The following is a 21179-nucleotide window of genomic DNA, read 5'->3' on the forward strand; positions in this document are numbered from 1 at the left end:
ACATTTGCCAAAGTCTGTGTACTCTGCAAAGCTGGTGAACATGTGTAGTTAGTATTTTTAGAGAGCGATGTTCTAGAGACAGAAGATAACTGACCACATGAGGATGTCTTATAACTATTTTTCCCCAGAATGGCAGAAAAGAATACAAAGTCAGTTAAAAATAATATTTACAATTTACACTTTTACTTGCTCATTTATGAATGTGAAATCTACACAGCAACAGAAAGTATAGTATTCTGATCACTGCACTGGAAAAGTCAGCCAAAGCTCACATTAATTCCTATTCCGCTTATTTCTCGGCTCCATCTCGACGACACTTTCTGATCGTGTGCGACGATTCTGTCTTGGATTTATTTCTGTGTCTTGAAGATCATTTCTGAAAAGAGTAAAAAGGAATTGGTGTCTTAGAAAATAATGATCATTATTATTCTACAGCAGTTTCTAGTTTACAAGTGCTTTCACAGGCATTATTTCATTTAAACTTCTCTACGCCATTGACAAATCTGTTAAAATATTATAATTATTCTCACTTTACAACTGAGAAAACAGTGATTAGCAAATATCACAGACATAAGTGATAGAGTCAGGAATTGAACTACTTTCTTTAAAAACATTTCATTTATTGATTGATTTTAGAGAGAGAAGAGAAAGAGAGAAACATAGATTCTTTGTTCCACTTATTTATGCATTCACTGGTTGTTCCTTATATGTTCCCTGACTGGGGACTGAACCTATAACTTTGGTATATTGGGACAACACCCAACCAACTGAGCCACACCAATCAGGGAAAAAAATCATAACTTTTTTTGGTCCTTTCACAGAGTTGAGGCTGTAAGGCAACCATGAAAACCAATTTCCAAAGAAAGATGAGCCTCTCTAAAAAGAAATGGGACACATGAATTCGCTCACTCCTGGCAGAGAACTGGAGAAAAGAGGTGGCTGTCAGGTAACATTTTAATGAATTTTGAAATATGGACGAGTATTGAAGGTCCTGCCACAGGAGAGTCCACAAGTACCTGAAAGTTCTTTTCCAGGTGCTTTCGTCAGGTGCTCAGGAGATAAACGGGGAACAGGGCAAGAAGACAGAAGAGTGCCCACTTTGGTGGCACACGTATAAAGCAGGTGATGGGGGAGGGGTGACAAGGGTCAGGTAGAAAGTCCTGCCTCTTCCCTGGACTCTTCTCTTCTGTGAAGCAAAAGCTTTAAGTTGCTGAGGGAAGAGCAGGAAACTCACTGGCCCAAAGGACTTGGGCCAAGACCCATGCCTCTGGGGAAGGAGCAGAGGTACAATCTGCCTGTCTGAGAGGGAAGAATAGGAAATCATTTGTAAGAACACAAAATTCATTATTACTGGACAAACAGAAGAAACAAAAACCTCCACCTCTGGAGGAGGGCAGAAACTACCTTGGGCTAACGACTCTGCAACAACAGCAACAGAGGTTCTGTGGCGGCAGTCCGCCTGCCATGGGAGGAGGGCAGAGCGCTGCGAAAGCCCCATCCCTGAGACCAGGCACACAGGGCCTGCCCACAACAGAGACCCCCAGCCTGCCCCAACAAGGGAGAGGTACGGACGCACAGGGAGAAGAGATACCCCCTGGGCTGTCGGCATGCAGAGATGGCAAGGTAAATGGGAGCAAAATCAGTCAGCAAAACCCTCCAACACCCCAGCCCCCACACTAAGCACAGGTAAAAGCAGCCCACATTAGAGGAACTGGACACCTAAAGGTCGAGTTGGTAACAAGAAAACTCTGATCTATGTCAGCTCCCCAGCCATAAACACTGCTGACCTCAATCTCTATGGTCCTTCACAGTACATCTAGCATTTAAGCAAAATGTACAATACACAAAGAAAAAACCAAAAAACATCCATTGCCAGGAGACAGAATGACCTACATGTTAGAACCATAAGACCAGGACCTTACATAACTATGATTACTGTGTTAAAGGCTCTCGGGAAACACTGGAAAACATGCACAAATATATACTGCAGGGGTGGCCCTAGGAGACAAAAACCATCCCTGTCCTTCTCTCTCCACACCTCCCAGAGTCTAGAGGTTCCCTCCCCTGGTGTCAGTGTTGGGCTTTCTCCACCCCCACAGAAGCAGTGTGCTCCTTCCCATCAGCTATCACTTTACGTTTGGTTCAGTCATCTCCTGCTCACATCCAGCCCTTTTACCCAGAAGGATCAGGTGTGAGAAGAGTAAGGGCAGTTTTATAAAACTTACAGAGACTCATCATGTTCCCCACTGACCCACGTGGGGTCAGTGAGCAGTGCACTCAGCCATGTGGTCATGAACCTTTTGATCTAGGGGTTAGCTACCTTTTTCTAAGGGCCAGATATTTGGGGCTTTGAGGTCCATCACTGCCCCTGTTGCAGCTACTCAATTCTGCTGTTATAACGTAAAAGGAGTCACAGATCGCAGATAAAACAAATGTGTGCAGCTGTGCTCCAATAAAACTTTATTAACAAAAACAGAAGACCAGACTTGGCCCATGGGCCACAGCTGGCCAACCTCCCTAGACCCATGTCAATCCAACAGGAGATTCCAGATGGCTGAACCAGAATTAAGTTTGATTCTTCCAGGACCCCCCTTAGCTAAGCTGCCAGTTGGAGGTGTACCAGTCTGGACAGGAGAGAGTGGGTTGCTGTATGAGAAATAAAGAAGCATAATGCCCAGCAATAGTGATGAAGAAATCCTGAGTTTTTTTAAAAAAGTTAATATAACTCCAACACCGTTTGTGACCTGATCATTACCCAGAAAGGGACCAAAAGGAGATGATTCCTTTGAGGACAACAGCATTCAACAACCAAACTGCCTTACTAACGTGCGTACACCAGGAGGAGGTAAGGGAGCTGATTTTTTCCTTTTTTAAAGAGGTCATCCCTACAACCAATTATATTAGATACTTATTGATTGTAGAGAGGATAAAAAGTCCATTAAATGCCTTGACTACCAGTCCATTGCTGATTCCAGTCAATCTCTTTGGATAATGGACCTTACTACTGGGATCTACATGAGTGACCCACATGGTCTGATCAACACCCTCTAGGTGTGCAGACCCACAGTGGGTGGGGCATGTCTTTAATCTGCCTATCTGTAATCTTTCTGACCACTCTTATGAACTGATTTAACCATAGTCACCTCCTTAAATACCCTGTCTCCAAATACACATCTGCAGTTAGAGCTTCAACATATAATTTTAGGGGAACACAATTCAGTCTTTAACAGCCTCCATAATTGAGGCATTCACTTTTGACAAGAGTCCAGTAGCAAGCTAACAAACAGCTTGTTTTTCAAAAGGGGTATGCTAGGATGGAGCTATGCTAGGATGGTAGCTACGCTAGGATGGAGACAAGTCTAAAGCCCTTTCAGAGGAAAATCATTAGCCATAAATACTTGTAGCTCAAAGTGGTCCATTTAGGGTGTGGGAATCAAAGGTATTAGCACTCTTCTACAAGTGGCTTTTCTCTATCAGAAATTTTGCTCTGGCACACAAGTACACAACACACTGATTTCTACATACATTCAGATGTAGAAGCAAAAACAGTACACTAAATTAGCCCAAAGGGCCCCCCTCTACCAGCTTCCCGTTCCCACAATGAACCCTGCCCAAACCCCATAAAAATCAATTCAGGTGCTTCCTTTCCCCACAGAACAGGGTAGGAAAATGAATCTAATAACTATCCAGCAGAGCTATAAAAGTCTGAGTTCCTTTCCTTCCCAAAATTCAACAGCACTCCCAGACTGGTGCAGATAGCCTTCCACTGCCCTTGGGGTCAAGGAGACTTGGCTACACACCCAAACAACACAGCTAGAATACCCAAAAGAATTCTGAAAACGAAAAACTTACACTGATAACACCCAATGCTGCTGAGGATGGGGAGCAAGAACTCTCATTCACTGCTGGTGGAAATGCAAAATGGTACAGCCACTTTGGAAGAAAGTGGCAGTTTCTTACAAACTAAACATACACTTACCATACAATCCAGCAATTACACTCAGTGTTTACATAAAACCCTGCACTTTGAATTAGAACTATTGTAACAATATAATCAATAAAGAAAAGCTGGGGGGGAAAAAAAAAAAAACAAGCCAAATGTTCTTTAATGGGTGAATAGATGAATAAATTGCGGTAGATCCAAATAACTGAAATACTCAACAATAAAAATAATGAACTATTGGAAAAAAAATAAAACCCTGCACTTTGTTCATAATTATAAAATATAATTATATAGCACTTTATTCATAATTGCCACACCTTGGAAGCAACCAACATACCCTTCAATAGGTGAATGGATAAGTGAATTGCACTAATCCATACAATGAAATACTATATACAGCACTACAAAAATGAGCTCTCAAGCCACAAAAGAACATGGGGAACCTTATATGAATATTAAGTGAAAGAAGCCAACCTGAAAAGACTACATACTGTATAACTACTTTCAATACTTTTTATAAACCTGTAGTAATCAAGACAACGTACAGATATCAATGGACTTTTTGTTGTTGCTCTATCAAAGTTTGCAAAGGAAGCTTATTTTTCTCTTAAAATCAGACTGCAATACAAGCTACATTACACATAAAATAAGTCTGAAGGATGCTTTATTGCAAATGCACAAACACGGCAATAAAATACAACTAGTTTCGGTCATCCCACTGAGTTAGGGTGGGCCCCCACCAAAACTTGGGTTTCACTGTTGAGACTGATGACAGGGTGCACACACCACGAGTATAGTGTGATACTGTGATGTATAAGAAGATATATTTGATCTTCCTCCCCTTTCTCACAGAGCTCTTAAAACCCTTGGAATCTCTTGTGATGAGAGGGATTAAAGGAGTCTTTTGTTACATTTATGAGGTGATTTTGGAAAAGCAGGTAAGGATGGAGGCTGGGTGCAAGAGAAACCAGCCGTGTGATTCAGCCCTACCTGAGGGAAGGAAGAGGGGCCAGACATGGAATTCAAGCACCAATAGCCAATGACTTAATCAATCGTGCCTATGTAATGGAGCCTCCATAAAAACCCAAAAGGACAATTCAGAGAGCTTCTATATGGGTGAATATGTGTGGAGATTTAAGGGAAGTGGCACACCTGGCGGGAGCATGAAAACTGAGCCCTTTCCCCATACCTTGCCTCATGCATCTCTTTCATCTGGCTGTTCCTGAGTTATAGCCTTTTACAATAAACAAGTGATCTAGTAGTAAGTAAGCTGCTTCTCTGAGTTCTGTGCACAGTTACAGCAAATTAACTGAACCCAAGGATGGGTAGTTGGAGACTCCGATATATGCCTGGCAGGGCAGAAGCCCAGGTGACAATCTAGACATATGATTGGCAATATGAGGGGGTGGAGTTAGTATTATAGGACTGAGCCCTAAAATTGTGAGAAATGATGGTATCTCCCATAGTGTCAAAACTGAGTTGAATTATAGGATGCCCAGCTAGAATCCTAGAACTACCTCTGTGGAAAAACACCCCCCACCCCTATTAGAACTGGTACTGTAGCAGTGGCAAAGTGTAACCCATCCCACCATTCTTCTGACACTGTTTCTATAAATGCTGACTCTGACTAATATGTAGCTTGTAGATAAATCCTAGGAACTAATTTCAAAAGATACAAACTCTGACCTTCAGTCATCCCAGCCCCAGATCTGATTACCTTCAACCATAAAACCAGGATGACAAAAACCAGTATTACACACGCCAGACCACTGCTTGACCGATTTCAAGGTTCTTACTGGAATGGACTGTGTTGGTCTACAGATAACTTTTCAACTCCCTCCCCTTAATATCTGTTCTGTTCCCCTCTCCCTCCTTATAAAAACCTCTGCCTGCACTGAGATATTAAGATGGGTTTTGAGACAAGAGGCCCCATCTTCTCAGATTGCTGGCATCTGAATAAACTATCTTCCTTTTCACCAGCACCACTCTTATGGGTTTGGTTTTCATTGTAGTAGGCAGCTATACCTGCATTCAGTTAGAGTCCCAGAATCACAGTATGAAAAGGTTTACTACTCACATAAAAAGAGTTTTCTGGGGAGAGCAGGACAGACTTCCCAAGTCAGTATGAAAATAAGAACTGGCTTGGGTTCTTTATGGTGATTGGTGGGTGGGGTCAGAGTGAGGGTCCTCATGCACAGAGGGGGGCTTGCACAGTTTGCCAAGACCAAAGGAGGGAGCACCCAGCATTTCTTATCAGCCTTCCCAGATATGAAACAGAAGAGGAAGAAGATGGGTCAATACCTAAAAGCTGTCAGCAAACAACAAAGTAATGGAATGAGACTCCCTATTCCAGGGTGTAAACTGATGAAGAACTCAGTCCAGAAATTTAGGGTGGAGTCCAGTCCACAGCTGTGGCATAAGGGAAAAGCCCTGGCCTTGGGCTTAGGAGATTCAAGACAATTCACCATTCCTCTGGGTTCAGGTTTCTAATAAAACAAAATAAACAAAGTGTCTTCTCTACCTTGCAACCACAAGGATTAAATAATAAAATGAACATCAAAGTACCTACTTAGGTGACTAGCACATATCAGGAATTTGATAGATGTTAGTTAAATGACATTTGTCTTCTCTAATACTCAGAAGTAATTTTTGTGGATTTTAATAGTATATACTTTCTAGAAAATAATGGCACAAAGGAAATAAAAATATATCAGCCAACATGCAGCCTTCCTTGGGATAAACCTATTTCCATCTCTAGATAAAGGTCTATAAAGAAGGATATAGGTCTCTTTGGTTTTATCATCAGATGTTAGAAAACACTCTGATTTCTTTCTAAACAGAAGGGAGACTCTATATGCGTGACAACAGAATTGGTATCCAGAAGTTCTTCACAGACAAGAGGCATGAGCTAAATCTTACAGGAAGAAAAGTAGGAAGGACAATAAATATATCCAGAAATTACTTTCCTAGATTCAGGAGAGAAAGCCTTAGTTTAATGGCAGCAGAGGATACTAGGTTCAAAAGGAATGGACATTGAGAGGGTCAATAAGCAAAGAGACTGAACTTAAGATTTTGTTAAGTCAAACAGGCAAGACAAAATCAGGGACAACCCTGGATAAGGTCTGCATTGTAACATTTACTGCATATAGTTCTTGGCACAACACTTTAAAAGGAATTTGAACAGGCAGACTAGAGCCTGTATAACATGCCTGAGACTTGCAGAGCCAAGGAGCTTCCCAGGTTCTTTTGTTGTCTCAGGAATTATCCTTTCCATTATAGGCCAGGCCATTGATGAATAACTTCATTGTCTGGGGACAAGTCCACAGGCCCACTCTGTGTTTAGCCTGCTTGGCTCTCTACCCACAAACAGGGAGAGGCCAGGCCCATCAGCAATAATTCTTTGATGGGCTTTTGCTCCCGTTGCTCCTAGGTCGTTTCCCTTTCCATCATTTTTCTCACCTAATTTTTAAGGGTTTCTTGCGGGTTGTTTATCTTTTTTGCTTCAAGTATTTTAGGACTCTGCTGTGAGGTGTACACATACTTATAGTTACTACATCCTGTTGACAGAGTGATTATTTTATCATTATAAAATTATCTTTGTCTTTAGTTACATTTTTTTGTCTTAGTCTATTTTGTCTGGTATTAATACAGCCATGCCAGCTCTCTTTCGGTTATTGTTTTATGTTACATTTTTTCTATCCTTTCACTTGAAACTTATTTGTCTTTGAATATAAAGTGTATTTATTGTATATAGCACATAGTTGAATGCTTTTATAAATTAAAAAATCCATTCTGCCAATCTCTACCTTTTAATAGAGCATTTAATCCATTTATTTTTAATGTATTTACTGGTAAAGCAGGAATTAGTGTCATTTGCTATTTGTTTTCTACACAGCTTATGTCTTTTTGTTGTTGTTGTTCTTCTCTTTACTGCCTTCTTTGGTGTTAAATATTTTTTAGTATATCACTTTAATCCCATTGTACTTCTTTTACTATATTTAAAATTTTATTTTCTTAATGGTTGCCCAGGGACAGATAATTAACACATTAATTTAAAACAACCTAATTCAGATTAACATCAATTTAATTTCAATAGTATATAAAAGCACTGTTCCTAAATAGCTTTGTTCCTTTTTCCTATTTTTTTGCTATTATTGTCATACAAATTATATCTTTATACATTGTATGACTGTCAACACATTTAAAATTATTGGTTTTTTTATTTTTGGTTGTCTTTGAAGTCAGATGGGGAGAGTTACGATAAAAAAAAATCTATACTGCTTTTGTATTTACCTACATTTTTATATTTATCTTTATTGGTGCTCTTTATGTCCTCATGTGGATTCTAGTTACTGTCTCCTGTACTTTTATTTCAGCCTCAAAGACTCCCTTATAGGACAGATTTCCTAGTGACCATTTCTCCACTCTTCTTCCTCTGGAAAGGTATTAATTTCTCCTTCATTTTTGAATACAGTTTACTAGATACAGAATTTTTGGTTGACGGTATTTTTTCTTATGAAATTACTGCTTTATATGGAGCACTGTGTTGCTAACAGAACCTCTCAAACATTAATGGAATTAGGAGAATGTGTTGGAACTGAAATAATGTCTGTCCTAGAAATAATATCTCAAATATGCCACTTGTGGTACCACAAAATATGCCTATAAATAAGATAGGTACTTGTAGAACTGCCACATTTTGTTGAAAAGTAAAACTGAGGAAGCTTTTTCCTGATTCTAACTGTAAAGCTACGTTATGGCATAAATTCTTTCCTTGCCCTTTCCCTTTCTTCCTTCCTTCCTCTCTGCATCCCCTTTTCTCTCCTTCCTTCCTTCCTTCCTTCAATTTTTGTGCACTCAGCTGAAATCAGAAGCCCTGGGTTCTGTGGACCTTGACATAGCCAATTCACCTCTGTGGAGCTCAGCTTCCTTCTTCACAAAATAAAAGGACTGGACTAGATGAGCACTTACATCCTTCCAGCTTTAACATTTATTATCAAGTGATGGGTTTTTTTGGCTAAGTGTTTTCTTATAATAATGACTTCATGAAATCTTCATAATCAAGAATGGACTTGGGCTCAGGAATTCTGGGCTACAGCTTGTCATAGCCACTGGTGTCAGGAAGATTCCCAACACAAGAGGACATACTTAGCTAAGGAGTGGCCTCCTCTCCCAGAATTCAAAGTTAAATAATGTTTAGGTGAAAGTAATGCAGGAAAAATCTCACTTTCATAAAACACTAGTTTGAAGCACCAAATATCACATTAGCCTGATAAATCTACTCATACTGTGCTCTCTAGATACACCACAGTTTTCCATTTTCCCAGTGATTCAGCTATGAAACTACACAATGTCAATAGCATAGCAAACCTCTGCTTTGGAAAGAGCTTAATGGTTGAAAGTGCTGACTTTTGACATATTAGGCTGGACTCTCAGCTCCAACACTTATCACCTGGAGATTTACCCCTTTCAGCTTCGGTTACCTCATTATAAAACAGGAATAATCACACATCACAGAATTGTTATGCTATTTAAATGAGATCACGTATGTAAAGTATTTACTGTGGGTTAGAACTGCGTTGACACTGGGGTTACAATACTGAACCTACAGACCGGTGGGGGAGGGAGATGGACAAATTAGTCACATGAATGTGCTGGAAACAAAAGACAGTGCTGTTGGTCTATAATAGGAGGACGTGATCCAGAAGGCAAGGCCAGAAAAGACTTCCATGAGATGCATATCTCGAGTTTAGATCTGAAGGGTGAGTAGGGGTAAACTAGAAGATGAGAAAACCATTCTTGGTAGAGAATCAAGCCTGTTCAATCTGTTCAAAGGCCCTGTGGGGAGAGAGAAGGTGGCATGAAGGAAATACCTAAGAAATCTGTATCAATGGAGCAGAAAAAAATGCGTAAGTGTGTAATAAGACATGATTCTGGAGAAGACCAGATCATACAGGACCTTTTAGGCATATTGAAGAGTCCCTTCCCAATCCTGAAAAGAGCAAGAAGCTATTGACTAGTTTTAAAGTGGAGATATGAGTATCAGTGATTAGATTTTTATTTTGAAAAGGTCACTCTAGCTGCAACATGGAGATTAAGTTGTAAAGAAGCCAGAAAATGCAGAGAGACAAATTAAGACATCATTTATTGTCCAATTAAGACACATGGTAGCATGAATTAGGGTGATGAGAGGGGTAGAAATAAACTGGTGGATTCCAGAGATATTTAAGAAGTAAAATCTAGCCTTGACCAGCGTAGCTCAGTTGGTTGGGCATCATACTGCAAACCGAAAGGTCGCTGATTTTGATTCCCAGTCAGGGCACAGGCCTAGGTTGCAGGTTTGGTCCCCAGTCCCCAGTTGGGGTGCATATGAGAGGCAACCAATTGATGTTTTTTTCCCCTCTCTCTCAAAATAAATAAATAAAATCTTTTAAAAAAAGAAGTAAAATTTATAAGACAGGTCATAGATTGGACACACAGGCACTACAGAACAAGATGTCAAGAACGACAGGTTTTTTGGGGGGGGTGGAGCAGGGCGGGATAAGAAATTGGCTGAAAAGGAACACCAGAAAAGGATCATGCTTCATTTTGTTTTAAAAACTTTTTTGGAGGTGTTGGAGAGTACACAAGGTCAAGTGTTCAGCTTTGCACACATTGATTTTTAGGTGTCTTAGAAATATCTAAGAAGAGACATCAAGTAGGTAGGAGAGATAAATTTACTAGGAGATAAATTTAAATCTTGACCAACATCAACAATTAACTTGATTGAGCAATACAAAAATAGGGTACTGTGTCTCATAAGTCAAAGAAGAGAGGCTTTTAAGAAAGGTGAAGAAGTCAATAGTATCAGACACTGCTAAGAAGTCAAGGAAGATAGGTGTAAAGAATGTGTCCTCTGGATTTAGCAACATGGAAGTCTTCAATGACTTGAGTGAAAGCTATGGCAGAATGATGAAACTGACTGAATATGCTGAAGAGCAGGTGAGTGGGAGGTAAGGAAACGGACACTGCAAATAGAGATCAGCTCTCTCTGTACATGACACATAGACAGGGAAACAGTATGGTGCTAGCCAGAGGGAGAAAGCAAGAAAAGGGCAAAGGGGATAAACAGGGACAGAAAGAGGCTTGACTCTGGTGGTTAACACATGATACAGTATGTAGATGATGTTTTATTGAGTTGTATGCTTGAAAACTTTATGGTTTATTAACCAATGTCACCTCAATAAATTCAATTGAAAAAAAAAAGAAAAGAAGGAGAGACACAATGGGAGGTGCAGGATGAGAATAAGTGAGATGAGAGGTTCAGTGAAGTGCTTCCTTCTGTTGGTTGTGTGCTTGCTTGGTTTTACGGTGGGAAAGATTTGAGCATGCCCAATGAGAAAAATACAACTGAGAGAGAGAGGTTGTCTATACAAGAGAGGGGAACTTCCTCTTGAAAGCTCCTGATGAGAGTAGTAATGAGTTAACAAGAATCAGCAGGAGTCAGGACATCCCTTTAGTATAAAAGGAGGGAATGAGGATTAAACATATACAAATACAGGCAGATTTATACATTTGAAACGAGGATGGTTCCTATATAATGGCTTCTATTTTCTGTATAAAGGACAAGGTCTTCAGCTGGGGGTGGAGACATTGAAAAGAACTGAGTGTCCAAATAATCCTTGTGAAGAACAGGACAAAGAAATGGTCACAGAAACAGTAAAACTGCTAGGCAATTTTGAGGGCCCACTTGAGGTATCTGATTATAGTGGAGTAAATCTGCCCTTTGTACTACAGAGCACTCCTATAGATGGAGAGTAATGAAAATGTATTACTTTTTTGCACTGTTAATCTCCTCCTTACCTACCAGTGGGACCTGGAATAGTTTCCCCCAACCCTCCACCAGTCCCATTTCCCAAGCTGATTCACAAGTGGTACAGGAGATGTAAAACCGTATTTATTCTACACTAAACATTTTATGACTAGAACTAGGATTAAAAGTTTCTAAAGACTCTGGAGCCAGTGCTTAAGACCAAATTATTAACCACCTATTGGAACAATTTGTCTTTAGAAAAACAGCTTCTGACAAGTATTCAGTTATTACACTGGGATTCCATTTCTAAGCAGAAATATATAGAAACAAGTAGTAAACTTGACATCTTTACCTTGATGTGTGTAAATTATCACTTTCTTAAGTCAGAAAGCACAAATATTCTTTTGTTTGAAAATCAACTGTATAGAATTATAATTTCTCAGGTCAAAATACATGCTTATTTTTTTATTATGAGAACTCACTTATGCGATGCTTCCCAGGCTTCCTCTTTCTCCAGAAGATCTCTTATGATGTCTGAACTGGAACTAAAAGGATATACATAAATATTGCCAGACAATAAAGACAGTATGATTCCATTTATATAAAATTCTAGAAAAGGTAAACTAATCTACAGTAACAGAAAGCAAACCAGCAGACCACGTTACCTGTGAGGGGGCCAGTGATGGGTAAGGAGGGGTTACAAAGTAGCATAGCAAACTTTCCTGATTGTGGGGATGGCTTCATAGGTGTGTGTGTGTGTGTGTGTCAAAACTCATCCAAGTGTGTGATTTAAATATTTGAAGTTTATTATACAATGATTTCAATAAAGCTGTTTAAAAAAATTATAATTAGCAAAAAGGACCAAAAAAAAAAATCACAAAAGCGTAAATAAATCCCTCAACATAAAACCTGAGTTCAAATGGTACAAAGTCATGGGCCTTTTCAATTTCCCATGGCAACCCAAGATCAAAATCGTGTCTAAAAACTGCACTCTAGTAATGAGAATAACAAGAGATACTAAGTTCCTAAATGGCTTTTAACCCCTCTGTAAGTAAACTAAAATTTAATTATAATAATTTGAACTGTCCTAAAACTGGAATTTGTTATAATGCAACCTGGCTTAAAAGTGCTGTGTATTTCTGGCCTATCTGCAGGGTAAACAAAATTAGAGAGGGCATGTATTATTTCTTTATAAGAAAAAACTCTTTTAAGGTTTCAGTATCTTGTTCTTACCCAAATAAATTCCTACCAAGTAAATAATTTTTTTAAAAAACTGTATGTACATCAATATAAAACAAGCATTTCTTTAGATACCCAAAGACAGAAAATGTCATGGGCATTGTATGGGACAACTCAGAAGTAGTGGTCACTATCCCAGGGTGGACAAGGCTAAAGCAAAGGACTCATTCTCAGGTGCAAAACAACAGGTTTGGGAATGTCGGTGTCTATCATACTTCTCATAATACTCTAACAGATAAAAAGAGTTTAAAAATGATAAAGATTTAAAGTGCCAATGAATCATTCTTAACTGCTTCTGACAAATCACTTTGGAGCAAGGTTTGCCATGATGCTTGGGGTAAAAAGGGCAGTAACAGTCAATACATAAAGTTCTGTACCAACAGTTCCCTCAAGGGATTTCCGCCCAAATCCTGAAACTATCAAGGAGCTCTTTGCAGGGTCCGCTCTGACTGTGGTCCATGTGTGTAACAGCCCATATGTGGGGATTCCCATCATACTTCAAGTATCAGTGACCCTCTGATATAGCCAGCACGATAGTTCTCAGGCTTTTCAGAATAAGGATTCTCATATGGTAGTAACAATACTTTTAGCAATTGTGGCTTGACAAAATACATAACAACAATGAAGCATTATAAATTCAGTAGTACTTTCAGTTTATATTTTATTCATTATAGCAGCACATGCACACATTTTAAAAATAGTAGTGCATGCATTTGTGAGACACTCTATTATGCCCACCGATGATTCTTGCTGTGCATGTGCTTCTGCAGACTCAATGCAATCATTCCTTCAGTCCCCTGGGCGGGAACCATTGATCAAGCCTGTCAAGAGTACCTAGGCCTCTACTACTCTCTTACATTGAGGATGGCCCGCTGTTCACCAAGTGCCCCTGAAAATAAAGACATTAACTCATCATCAGCGATCTTCACCTTAGTGTAAACTGGCTTATAACAAGCTTTCCCATCAAACAGCTACCTAAATGTAGTTTTTATTAGCATGTAAAAGGGAAAAGCAGGAGCCCTTAAGGAGATCCAAGGGAAATTTTACCGACTTTATTATTTTTCTAAGAGAAAGACCCACACAGCCACTCACTAGGGAGGGTTTAGACCCACTGTCACACCTATGCTCTTTCTGATCCCAGCCTTTGTTATTTCTTACCTCGGTGATAATTATTCCAACTTTATAAAGAAAACTGGAGCTCTTTTAATATAATTATTTCATTCCCTCTCTCTGCTCAAGTTATACTGATGCCCTCATTCATTCTTCTTTTTCTGGACAGAGCAGCAATTTTCAACTAGTGAGCCACAAGAATTTTTAAAACATGCCATACCTATTTAGTCAGGAGCACTGATCTCTTTTCCCTTAGACTATCAAATAAAAAAGTGACAAAAGCCATTCCGTGTGAATGAATCAGAATTATACTTACTTGTTCGTCAGGTAGGCAAAAAATATTACCTTTCTGTGTGTCGCAGAATTTTAGTTAATTACTTTATGTGGGACACAAGATGAAAAAGGTTGAAAATCACTGGGACAGAGCAACAGCAGTGCTTCACAATGTTTTTTCATTATTTCCCCCACCCCCACTCGCCTATTTAGACATTTTTTCCTAATTGCTCCTCCATGAAAATTTAATGCCACAAATATAACATGTATGTAAGTATGAGTTGTATATATACTGTGCTTTATACATAAAGAGAGTAAGGTATTTTGGCCATCCCTGCCCCCAATAACCAATGTCTACACCTAGGTGATGAAATTGCTCCTGTTAAAAACCCATGAGTTAGAGGATTAGGATTAGGGGCTGGTCCTGTGGCTCCGGGTCCTGGTAAGTATCACATAAGCTAGAGAAATAATGTCAGCTTCTTGCCAATACCCCAAAATGCATGCATACAATTTTTTTTTTTTTTTAAACAGGAAGGTTACAAAGCATCTCTACTATTCCAGCTAAGTAAGCAGAATGGCCAAGCTTGTCACCTAACCCAGTAATCTGTGATCAATTTACCAAGCGCTTTCAAATCACCAGTACAAATAACTGGATTGTTAAAGGAAAATATTTGCCGTACATTAATGACATAAATCTAAAAGGTTTTTGCTAAGCTACCTCAGAAAAAACAGATGGTAGAGGAGGTAGACAAAAACACATCTCAAAAGTTGCTTGCTATCTCCTCTTTCTCTGAGACTTCAATGACATTGACCAGCAGACTACACAGCTCCATGACTGCCTCAATTCTCATTACCCTTCCTTCCACTCTAGCTCAGTTTCTAACCTGAATGATGGTATCATTCACTTTATTGATTTGGCTAAGTTTGGGTAGTTTGGCCCCGGCCTGGTGGCTCAATTTGTTGGAGCATCGTTCTGCACACCAAAAGGCTGCAGATTTGATTCCCAGTCAGGACACATACTTAGGTTGTGGGTTGGATCCCTAGTCAGGGCCCGTACAGGAGGCAATCGATCGATGTTTCTCTCTTTCCCTCTCCCTTCCTCTCTCCCTGAAATTAATAAAAATATATCCTCGGCTGAGAATTAAAAAAAAAAAAAAAAAAAAAACACTTTAGGAGGTTTCAAGTTTACCTAAAACGAAGTTCCAGGATTATCTGCTATATCTGCTGCTTCAATTCTAGTCACCACTAGGAAACAAAGCTTTGATACTAATGCAATTAAAATACCAGACAGAACTGTTCGTTCCTTTTTAAAGTTGTATACTTACTATGTTCTACTCAGAAGCCACATTCCTGAAATTAAACATAGTTTCACAAACAGGATTTTACAAAGAGACTTGGACATAACAGTCAGTGGTACTAAAATTATCACTCTCAGATCTCTTCTTTATCAATGGAAGGAATTAATATTTATGAAGTCTTAGTCACTTTAATATGCATTGGAGATAAAATAATTCCTTTAATATACTTAGAAGACAGCTAAAACAATTCTCCACGAGAGAAAATAATGACTTGCTCTCGTCTACCTAGGGTTGGGGCATGCACAAATCCACATTGCTACAGCTTCAAATTCTTGGACAAGGAATGTTTTCAGAGTAAATTGGAGCTTCTCTACTTTGGGTTGGAATCTTCTGCTAAACCAGGCTTTAAGAAGCTGGGAAAATATGAGGTCTGATACATAGAAGTTATAGCTCCCTATGGAAGGTTGTTCATATTGTGCTCCCTAGGCAAGAGTGGTTATTATTATACAGATTAAATACATGTGAGAAAGACTCATTAGCAAAAAAAAATATGAATCTTGAAGTCTATAAAATTCCCAAACTCTGTTCAGGAAGATTCTAGTAGGTCATATCATTTAGACCTTATTTTAAGTTCAGAAGTTTCAGAAGCATAAGCTAACTGGTTTTTGTTGGTTGGTGGACTGGTTGGTCTCTGGCCTTGTTAAGTCTTCCTAAAATATTTTACTTTTATCACTCTGGCCAGAAGTGTAGCACATTTTACGTATTTTTTTTTACAGCATCTCATTTCATACCATAAGTTAAGATTTTACTAACAAAACGGAAAAGTAATACACCAAATACCTCTGGCAAATTTTAGCTTTGAAGTTAAGGAATCAGTCTGGTTTCTGTCACTTACTGTGTAACTCTGGGCAAGTTGCTTAATCCTTCCAAGTCTTAACAGCCTGACCTATAAAGTCAGGGTACTAACACATGTAGTTCACAGAGATACTTTTAAGATTAGTCAGAACACACAGAGAATGTTTACCATATAGATTGGCACATAATAAGTGTTCAATAAATGTCAGCTCCATTTTCATAAAACACATTTTGGTTTGAATTACCTGAACAACTGCCTTAGCACTATGCTTCAATTCTGCCTAGGAAACCTGGTCACTATTGAGCTCTATTTTAATCTTTGATTTCCACTGTTTCTATGACACCAGGGTGCAAATTCATCATAACTTGTTATTTGTCCAGCATGGCAGGTACACAGGGTACTGTGGGGTAAGAAAAATGCAAACATCTGCTATAAAAATCCTGTGGATTAAAGATTACTTACAAGAGAAATTTTTCTATCATCTAGTAGTTACTACCCATTCCTTCTCATAATTGTGGCATTAATTTGAATGTGATTGAAAATACTCAACTTAAAAACAAATTCCTAAAATAAAAAAATAAAATAAAAAGAAAGAAAAAAGAAAAACAAACTCCTTCAGGACCGTTCGCTGGAGGATTGATGGAGTGTGCACAGTGCCCACCAGACAACGATACTTGAAGAAATGCTGGTTACCATAAACCCCACCTCAAACGTTCTGCAGGGTAAGCAAAAGCTTATATGTCAAAATTTTAGTAGTAGGCTGACAGTAACATCCTAGGACAGTAAACTCCTAGGTTCAAAAAAAAAAAAAAAATCACTCAATGGTAACAGTAACAGAAATTACCATTTTGTGATAATTAGTTTACATACACTACCTTTACTTCATATAAGCACAGTAGGTTTTATCCCCATTTGACAGCTGAACAAAGGCTTGGAGAAATTTACGTAAAAATACAAGGAAGTGAATGCAAAGCTCATCTTCTTTATACTACATCATGTTCCTTCAACTAGTGGTAGCAGAAAATGCTATTAATCCACAAGAGTTAAAAATACCACCCCCTCCTATGCATTTATCATAAGGTCGGTCAGACAACATTAACAAAGCTCATGGATAAAGCAAGGCTAAGTTTCCCTGCTCTCCATTAGATCTAGAAAAAGATAAAATGAAGAAATCTTCAAATACAAAAGTAAGATAATACCAGAAATAACTTACTTATCAAGTAAATACATCCTTCAAAAAGAGAGGAAACAAACAAAAAACTTAGTTTATAGTCTATTCATTAACAATATATAATCATCTCATTTGCTTTTTAGGATCACCCAGGGATTTTAGAGAGCAAAAAAAACGAACTGCCGTTATATTTTATCAGTGAGAAAACTGCAGCCCAGGGAAAATTAATTCAACAAACAAGCACAAAGCCATGGCTGAACTGAACTCTCAAAGTGGGACAAATAAGCTGACTGTGAGGTACACGAATCTAATGGACACATACATCTCAAGGACTTAATGTCATAGTACCTTAGATGAAGATACATTCCCCCAAAACAATGTCTTACTCATCCAAAGAATAGCAGATCTCATGTACCACTCAGTTGCAGCTCTTTTGAAAATGCAAAAGTTATTTTCTCTAAAAAATTTCAACAAACAAAATTTACCACCTGAAACAAGATGGACCAGTTAGCTTTCAGGGGTAACGTGAAGTTCATCAATGTTCCTAGACAAAGGCTATAATAAAATACAAAACAGTAATGTATATTAGTAGAAAAATATTTTGTGACATAAAATTCATTAAATGTCATATTTTAACAGTTAAAAATCCAAGTGTAATGTGTCAACGTTCCAAAAGCAATTATAAGGATTTCTTTTTAATTACAAAGCTATCACTGAACTACAGAGATACTTACAACTTAGGTTACTGTACAGTTACTGTGTTTTCTTTAGTTTTCTTTTAATTTGACCAGAAACATACTCATTTAGCAAGTTTTCTAATAAATTTGATGCCCCCAAATTATAAAATCCCATTAATATATTTGTCTCACCTTACTGCCCGCATCACCAAACTTAATCAATTTAAAACAGTGACATTGACGAAGACAGTGATAGTTCCCAAAACTTTATTTTAAAGCACCTCTTTTTTGTTTAAAGTAAGATTAATACATGTACATGGTTCAAAATCAAAATGACATAAAAAGAGGTACTTTAAGAAGTCTTACTTCTTCCTCTGTCCCCAGCCAATCTGTTCCCCCCTGTCTCCAACAAGTAATCACTTGTTAGCTGGTTTATTCTTCTGGTGTTTCTTTATACAAAATTAAATATATACAAGTACACATCCTTTCCTCCCCTTTTAGGAAAAAAGAAAAAGAATGCTATCTATACTGTTCTGAACTTTGGCCTTTTCACTTCTAAGCAAATCCTGGAAATCTCTCCATATTAACATAGAAATTTTCCTTTTTTAACAGTCACATAGTATTTCATTGTGTGGCTATACTATAGTTTAATCAACCAGCCCCAGATAATTAAAACTTGAGTAGTTTCCAGTCTTTTGCTGTTATAAATAATGACTGGATGAATAGCCCTGTGTATGTGTCATTTTTGTATGTGTGCAGTGCAGGTGCATCTGTAGGAGAACTTCATCAGAATACTGGGTAAAAGGCAAAAACAACAGTACTTTCAATTGATCTTATTCCTTCTCAGTCCCCAGGTGTGCAAAGAATATCTATTCTTAAATGTTTCTGAAATGGTTCTATTAAACTGCTATAAAGAATAAGAAAATGTATTAGCATGTCTTCTTTCCTTGTTAAACATTTGCACTAAGTTATATCTGAAACTTAAATGTTTTTAAAGATATATATTTGCAAATTTTTTCAGTGGATCAAAAAGAATTCCAAAGCAAGCACCTATTACATTTACCTTAATTTTAATTCTGGTTGCAACCCTCACTACCAGATGACCCTAAAACACTTAGCTGGTACATTCTGTTTCCCACTCTCAAAATGACTTTCTCAAATTGCCTACCCACAATCCTACCCCACCCCACTCTCAGCTGATAAACCAGCCTTAACCACATTAAGAAAATGAAAGCAACCAGGCAAGAACTTGCTAGTCATGTCTGGATCAATCAGATCGTCTACCTGCAAGTGTGCCTAATTCTTTTGTCTTCCTTGAAGTTACTAGGGATGAATCAACCCTGCCCCTAGCAAAGGCCTATATTCCACTTGATCTGATCCACTCGTTGCCTCCTCAGGAATTCACTCAATGAGCTCTCCACCCTGATCAATTTCCTGATGTAATCTCCATTGTCCTTCACAGCAGAAGTTACTGAGAGTTGCCACTAGTTGCTATCTCTCCTTTCTTCCCTAACATCTTCCCCTCAACTATCACTAGTCAGTCTTCTACCCAAAACCCACTCAAGACCACACCTGCTAAGACCCCTTGATTACCAACAGGACCCACCCCCAACCCCTGGCCAAACTTTCTACTGCCCTTCTCAAATTTCCCCATCTTACTTAGTAAGCAGTTCCACCATTCACCCAGTTGCTAAAACCAAAAATTTAGGATTCATCCTTGATGTTGAGCTTTTTCTTGCTCACCATATCCAAACCATCTGTGAGCTCTGCCAATGCTATCTCCAAAATGTATCCCACACCCCATTTCTATCTTCACTATTATTATCCTGATCCACTCCACCATAAACCCCGGAATGGATCATTATAAGAAACCTTAGTGGCCTACCCACTTCCACTCTTGCTTCACCTCTAGCCTCCATCCATTTTCCACAGCATCTAAGGTCATCCGTTTAAAACGTATAAAGAAGACCATACTGTATTGGTTTAATATTGATAAGTCAGTTGTTCCCCAAACTGGTCTATAAATTCTATGTAATTGCAACCAAAACTCCACCAGACCTGTTTTGTAAGCAATTACCAAGTAGATTTTAAAGTTTCTATGGAGATACAAAGACCTAGAATAGCCAAATCATTTTGAAGCCTGTGGCAGGTGCCTCTGGCCTCTGGTATCATCTCTTTACAACACACAAAAACTATCATTTTCTATGTGCCAAAGAAAAGGGTGGGGAAACACTGTATTAAAGAGAAGCATATCTCGTAGGCCAGTCACTTTAAATTCTTACGAAAAGTGGAGAAAAATACTGTGGGTTTTCTTAAGGAAGAGAAACACAAGGACATCAGGTGAATTTAGAGATATAATTAAACAGTTGTTCTTATGTTTAACTTACACATTGGAGAAAAACAAGAAGACAACTCTGAGAGTCTAATGTAAGGAAAAGTTATTTTAATTAGCAAAATTTTCACTGCTAAAAGTAGAAACAAAATTAAGTTCTCAAGTTAAATGGGTGAGGGACAAAGTCATGATGCTCCATTTGTTTTATTCTTTCGACTGTCAGCAACATAAATAATTGATACAAATAAGACCCAAATACTAAAAGATAACGAGATCATATTAACAGGTTACAATATGCAGCCCCATAACAAGAAACAAATTAAAAGACAAGAATATCTCAGGGATGAAGATTTCCTCTTCCACTGAAGAAGGTTCATCTGATTACAAGTTTCTTGGATAACAGGGACTGGGAGGCTGGGTATAAAGCTCATGATAAGATTAGTATCTTCTGCACAAGCAGGCCACCTTCTATATAATCTACCAAATTG

General features: G+C 38.4%; 1 protein-coding gene across 2 annotated transcripts in view; it reads right to left on the reverse strand.

Moving 5' to 3' along the window:
* RAD18 (RAD18 E3 ubiquitin protein ligase) overlaps window positions 1-21179 on the reverse strand; it is a 109526-nt gene continuing 88347 nt past the window's right edge. The window contains exons 12-13 of one of the 2 annotated variants that reach the window (XM_090282957.1): window positions 12218-12280; window positions 1-376 (exon numbers count right to left, since the gene is read on the reverse strand). In XM_090282957.1, coding sequence (XP_090139083.1) covers window positions 274-376; window positions 12218-12280 — 166 coding nt within the window. In that variant the 3' untranslated portion in view covers window positions 1-273. The remainder of the gene's footprint in view (window positions 377-12217; window positions 12281-21179) is intronic. The other variant, XM_090282958.1, reaches the window with a different exon arrangement.

Source organism: Furipterus horrens, unplaced genomic scaffold (assembly GCF_987537825.1).
Source record: "Furipterus horrens unplaced genomic scaffold, mFurHor1.1.pri manual_scaffold_7, whole genome shotgun sequence".
In the NCBI taxonomy this organism is placed as follows: Eukaryota; Metazoa; Chordata; class Mammalia; order Chiroptera; family Furipteridae; genus Furipterus; species Furipterus horrens.